Genomic DNA, 6,838 nt, shown 5'->3' with positions numbered 1-6,838 from the left:
TTTGAATAACTGAGTAAGGTAAAAAAATATTGAATAATTGAGTATTGTTTTTTAAGTGATAAAAAAAGTAGATGGTAAGACTAGTTAACAACTATGAAAAATAGACTAGTTAATATGTATAATGTTTATATTAAGTGTAAGAAATAGAGTATTTTTATATTTAATTTTAAAGTATGATTTCTGATTTTTTTTAAAAATAAATATATTTAATAAAAAACTATATAATTTTTTGTACAGAAATTATATTTTTATAATAATTGATTAATAATTCAAAGACAAATACAAGCAATAGTTGTGAAGCCGTAGACGTAGTATGAAACACTGAACACGTGGGTTTGATTTTTGTGGCCAATTTCTACCGCAGCCCCAAGATAAGCAGGGACCTCCACTATGTCAAGACATTCTGAAACAACTTATCTATTTTTTACTTATGGATTATTATTATTAAACAAAGTCCATCAATTGTGATAAATTTATTATTATTAATAACTTATTAAAAAAAATTAATAGTTATTATTTTATTATTATTAAATTATAAAAGTGTTGTTTTTTTGTGATGACACAATTTTAACTATACTAAACTTTAATGCCAGTGTTGTGTCAAATACTTTGATAATTTAATAATAATAAAATTATAATCGTTATATTTTTTTATTAATTTATTAATAATAATAAATTTATAATGATTAGTGGACTTTATTTAATGATCCTACGTTAAATTCATTTAGAATAAAAAAATAAATGAATTCCTGTCGCACAGTCTATCATACTTAATATACCCACGTTGAGATTACCATTCAATATACTCTAAATGCTCTCTCTATAAATTCTTACCAAACATAAATTGAGCGACTCACTCATTTCAGTACCAAAGCAAAACCCATTATTTCATATTCACAACCATGGAGATCTTTTCCTTGTTGTGCTACTCGCTCTTTTATCTTTCTATATTTTTCATCATTAGGCTTTTGTTCCAATCAAGAAGATTCAAAAACCTCCCACCAGGTCCACCTTCTCTTCCCATAATTGGCAATCTCCACCATCTCAAACGCCCCCTCCACCGCACCTTCAAAGAACTCACTAAAAAATATGGTGATGTCATTTCTCTTTGGTTTGGATCACGTCTTGTGGTTGTTGTTTCTTCTCTATCCGAATTCCAACAATGTTTCACTAAAAACGACGTTGTCTTAGCAAATAGACCAAAATTTATCTCAGGAAAATATATCTTCTACAATTATACTACCTTAGGATCTGCATCCTATGGTGAACATTGGCGCAACCTCCGTCGTATCACTTCCCTCGACGTCCTTTCAAACCACCGCATCAACAATTTCTCTGGAATCCGAAAGGATGAGACTCAAAGGCTAATAAAGAAATTGGCTGAGGATTCATCCTCTAACTTTGCTGAAGTAGAACTTAGTTTTAGGTTTTATGATATGACCTTCAACAACATCATGCGAATGATCTCTGGAAAGAGATACTACGGAGAAGATTGTGACATGAGTGATCTTCAAGAAGCAAGTCAATTCAGGGATATGGTTACTGAACTGTTGCAATTGTCCGGTGCAAACAACAAAACTGATTTCCTGCCTTTGCTTAGATTTCTTGATTTTGAAAACTTGGAGAAGAAGGTCAAGAATATCGGTGAAAAAACTGACGCATTCTTGAGTGGACTTCTTCAAGAGCAACGCAACAAGAAGGAACGTACAAATACCATGATAGATCATCTCCTAAGTATGCAAGAATCACAACCTGAGTACTACACCGACCAAATCATCAAAGGCCTTGTTTTGGTATATACATAATAATTACTATTAATCACATATATTACTGCTCTAATTCATTAATGATTAATTATTGATCGAGTTGGGTTAAATTTGCAGGCCATGCTCCTTGCCGGAACCGACACTACTGCTTTAACTTTAGAGTGGTCAATGTCAAATTTGTTGAACCATCCAGAGGTACTGAAGAAGGTAAGGGATGAATTGGATACTCATGTAGGACAAGATCGTTTGGTAGATGAATCAGACCTTCCAAATCTGACTTACATTAAAAATGTGATCTACGAGACGCTTCGGTTGTATGGTCCAGCCCCTTTATTAATACCACACTCAACTTCAGATGATTGCATTATTGGAGGATATAAAATACCACGAGACACCATAGTACTAATTAATGCTTGGGGCATTCAAAGGGATCCTGAGTCGTGGAGTGAGGCCACAACCTTCAAGCCCGAGAGGTTTAACAAAAAAGGAGAGTTGGAGAAGTTGATTGCATTTGGGATGGGAAGAAGGGCGTGTCCTGGAGAAGCCTTGGCTCTTCGAGCAATCAGTATGACTTTGGCATTATTGGTTCAATGTTTTGATTGGAAACGTACAAGTGATGACAAGATTGATATGGCAGAACGAGATGGATTCGCCTTGAAAAAATTAGTTCCATTAAGAGCCACGTGTAAAACTCGTTTGATCGTAAACAAGGTTTTCAAGGAATCAATTTCCGTCGAACCTTCTAGTTCTAGAGTTCTTTGAAATTTTTATTCATAAATGTGCAAGTACTGTATATGTATTCTCAATCGGTGTTAAATGTGTCCTGAAAAAGATATAACAAGTTCCCTTTGTTCCTTTACATTGTTGCAACTTGCGTCTAGGATGAGTAAAAGAAAACAATCAGTTGGTTGATTATGTGTGTAGTGGCATATAGTGGGTATCCAGAACATACAAATACTAAATAATTTGATGGTGGATAGGTTGTGGGACCGACCTATTGAATGTATGTTAGTCTTTTGATGGATGTAGATGAAAAATCATTTGATTTCTACTTTTTCTATATACTAGTTTGTAACCCGTGCAGCCGCACGGAAACAATGATTTTAATAAATAAATGGTTATATTTTATATATATATATATATATATATATCAAATTTCATAAATTTTATTGACATTAAAAAAATATGTTGACTTAAAAAAAATAATTTACAATAAAAAAATTAAAAAAAATCTAATTTTAACTTAACTTAAAAACTACTTTCTTATAGGCTCAATGTTATTGATAAAAAGTATGATTCTAACACCACTCTTTAATCTTACTCAAATGATGATGACTTATTTTTGAATTCTACACATAATCTTTTTTCTTTCCAAAAAACTTACTATAAAGCAAATACTTTTAATTTTAAACAAATAAAAACAATAATTATTAAAAAAAATTAAATAATTAGATTAGATGAAATAATTTTTTTTAAATAATAGACATGAACATATATAAAATAAGTAAATTAGTAAATGTAAAGATGAGTAAGTAACCTAATAATGAATTTTTATTTTTATTATTCAAAATATGTTATTTATATGAAATATATGACATTTAAGAATTAATATAAATTTTGCTGTATCAAGTGGCAAAATATATTTCATTTTGGTACTACTAAATGAATCGATGAAATGAATTGTTTTTTTAATTCATACATAAATTTTATATTTACTTAAATAAATTATTATTTTTTATTTAATATATCTGTTTGCCAAAACTGTTATTAGACAACCTAAAATCAAAATTATTAGCACAGGCAGCAACTATTTGTGAGAGAATTTAAAATCAGAGTTATTAAGACAAATCTGGTATAAGAGAATAGAAATATAAATATACAAATGTACAATTTGTTGACTATTTATGAGTGAATTTAAAATCGAAATTATTAAGACAAATCTTATATAAGAGGATAGAAATATACATATACAAATTTACAATTTTTTGAGACAAAATTAAGAAACATAAACAATACAAAATATATATATACATAACAAAATAGTAATCTTTTTATTGAACAAAATTTACCATTTAAGTAATTTGTGTGAACGTATACTCCAGAAAGTTGTTAGAAGCACGAACAAATACATAGTTCCACCAGGAATATTAAACTCAAATCGAGAAATAAAAGCTCGCGAATGTCAGTACTATTTCCGTTGCATAAAAGTTTTGTTTGGCATTGAGGAGATCAAGACAGAAACCACATTCGCACAATTCTAACAACCAAATTTCATGACTCATTTATTGGAGAAATTGAAGTAACAAACTTTGATGAAGAAATTGAAGCAACGAAGATTTTTGTTTTCAGACATTGACATTGGATAAAGATGAATAAGAAAGTTTTGGTAAAGAAAATTTAAAAAAGGAATTGTATATACCGAGATAATATGAATGATATTTATAACGGAGACACAAGAAATGAGAGAGAATTGAAGAGAGACGGTTTACGGAGCACATGAATTAAGAAAGAAAGTACGACGGAAATTAAAAGAATTCGTAAAATAAAATAAATTAATTTGAAACTGTGGTTGAAAGTAGTGTTTAAAAAACAATTCCAAAAAGTGTCACGTCGTGGTGGGTGTAATTAAACGTATTTTGCTGTTATTTTTTTTCTTTTCTAACTGACCACTAAATTCTCAACGGTGAAACGTAAGTAGTGGTGTAGTGTATTTTATTTTTAATTAATTCTTTTATTTTTTAATTGGCCACTAACTTTTCAACTGACGCATGTACAATGTAACATAAATTTAATTTTATTCCAAAAAAAAATATTATTTCAAACTTATATCTTCTTAACCCTCTGTTTAACTGACACGTGTCAAACTTTCCAAATTACCATCTTTGCTTTATTATATTGTATAGATAGATAGATTTGAATGGGTGGTTGCTAAAGTAGTGTTTTAAAAATAATTATCTTTCAATTGGCCACTCAATTCTCAACTGTAAAATGTGAAATGTCACGTCGTGCATCATGTAATGAAAGTTTTATTTTTTTCTTTAAAAAAAATCTTTTATTTTTAATTTATTTTTCTTATTTTTTAATTGGCCATTAACTTCTCATGACGCATAGAAAAAACTGTCTAAGTCGTGGTGTATTGTATTTTATTTTTAATTTTTTAATTGACCATTAAATTCTCAACGGATGTATCGTGGACAAAGATCGTGATGTAACAGATGTTTTATGCAAGCACGTATTATTTCTATTAATAGAAACTTGATATTTTCTTAAAACTCTAGTTTGTTGACACGTGTCAAACTTGCCAGTTTATCATGTTTGCTTTATTATAATGTATAGATATTGTGGTAATTGTCTTATGTTTGGATACTGCTTTTTCTATATAGTTGTAATTGGCTGCTCTAACTCCTAATTTTCTATATTCCTGGTTGTAAATTGTAAATTGTAAATATATACATATATTTGAAGTTTTTATGTTGTTAAGAATAATAATTGAGTTATAGTTATTTCGTTTGGGTTGATTAACTCTTAGTTATACTTAGTGTTTACATTGGAATTTAGTTTAGTCGTTACATGCTAGTTTAATATATAGAGTTCAATGTGTTGTTTTCATTATTTTTTTTTTCAATATTTTTTGTTGTTGAGAATTTCCTCTCTTTTATAAGCTCTCAAACTTTGAAATTCATTTTCCTCCATGGTTCTAGGAATTCTTATATACATGGTTGATTTTGATTCATTGTTTGAGGATTTTGGTTTTGTTCGCGTTCAATCACTTATTAGACAAAAAATTGTAAAAAAATTGTATTTGATTTATTTGTTAAATAAATGGCTTAAATACATATTTAGTTCATTAATTAATTTATTTTAAAAGGTTAATTCGATTCCATAACTTTAAAACTAGTTAAGATGATCCCTTAACTATATGTATTTTAATGGAAGTTGATATTTTTCTTCAATATGACAGTACTAATATTTCAATTATCATCCTTTATAAGTTAAAAATTTATTAAAAGAAAAGAAAAAGAAAAACGGGGGACATAAACCTAACCCAACAAAAGAGAAAAAAATAAGTATAAAAAAAGGCTAATCAAATCATGCACATATTTTTTTCTTTTTTTACAAACAACCACTAGCTTCATAATCAACTATAGAATACAAGAACCACACCAACAAATTTGTGTTTTTAAGCAATTTTATTTATGAGTTTTCTAATGTTCATCGCGTGATTGAGTTGTGAGTTTTTATATGTGTTTATATTCATTTATTTATGTATTTAATTTGTTCGGTTTGATTGGATTTTGAAACAGGGATTATATATATAATTGTTGAAACTTCTAAATAATGGATGGTTGTTAGGATTTTCATATGAAATAGTTATTTTGACAGAAATGACCAATAGACATTAAGAGACACAAGTTAAAAGTGTTAACAATGAAAAGAGAAAGAAAGAGGAAGAAGAGAAACAACCACTCTAGGGTTTTATAACATATAATGAACCAAAACTAAAGTTAATAGAGTTACAATGAGTATATATATATAGGAAAATAAAAAATATCTAAAATACCCTTACTATTAATATATAATAATATTATCTAATATCTCCCCTCAAACTCACGATGCATTAACATGGAGCATCGAAATTTTGTCAACTAAAAAACGGAAACGTTTAATGGAATGCATCTTTGTGAACAAATCAGCAATCTGTAAAGAAGAAGAGACAAATGGTAGAGTAATAGTTCCATGCTGAAGATGATGACGAGTAAGATGACAATCAATCTCAATGTGTTTGGTGCGTTCATGAAAGACCGAGTTGTGAACAATTTGAATAGCATTCTTGTTATCGCAGTGCATCGGAGTTGGCTCAGAAAGAGAGATACCCATATCAGACAAAAGCCAACGCAACCAAATTATTTCAGTGGTAGTGGATGTCATAGCACGATACTCAGCTTCTGTAGAAGAGCGAGAGACAATGTCTTGTTTCTTACTCTTCCAACAAATAAGAGAGTCTCCAAGAAAGATACAAAACCTTGTGGTTGATTTACGATCAGTGGTATCACCAGCCCAATCAGCATTAG

General features: G+C 29.2%; 1 protein-coding gene across 1 annotated transcript; it reads left to right on the top strand.

Moving 5' to 3' along the window:
* Nucleotides 1–826: 826 nt before the first annotated feature.
* On the top strand, nt 827–2,625 carry LOC101502775 (isoflavone 2'-hydroxylase-like). Its single transcript, XM_004504580.4, has 2 exons — nt 827–1,793; nt 1,884–2,625. Exons 1-2 carry the CDS (start codon nt 903–905, stop codon nt 2,526–2,528), a joined length of 1,536 nt encoding a protein of 511 aa, XP_004504637.1. The 5' UTR covers nt 827–902; the 3' UTR covers nt 2,529–2,625.
* Nucleotides 2,626–6,838: the final 4,213 nt, after the last annotated feature.

The sequence above is a fragment of the Cicer arietinum genome, chromosome 6 (genome assembly GCF_000331145.2).
Source record: "Cicer arietinum cultivar CDC Frontier isolate Library 1 chromosome 6, Cicar.CDCFrontier_v2.0, whole genome shotgun sequence".
Lineage (NCBI taxonomy): Eukaryota > Viridiplantae > Streptophyta > Magnoliopsida > Fabales > Fabaceae > Cicer > Cicer arietinum.
The sequence above is the reverse complement of the archived record's forward strand: the minus strand, read 5'-3'. Positions and strand labels throughout refer to the sequence as shown.

What these genes read in the sequence shown, in the direction of transcription:
- LOC101502775 (XM_004504580.4), top strand. Translation starts at nt 903, where the DNA reads ATGGAGATCTTTTCCTTGTTGTGCTACTCGCTCTTTTATCTTTCTATA. An exon ending in TCATCAAAGGCCTTGTTTTG is followed by an intron (nt 1,794 to 1,883) that starts GTATATACATAA and finishes TTAAATTTGCAG; the next exon opens with GCCATGCTCCTTGCCGGAAC.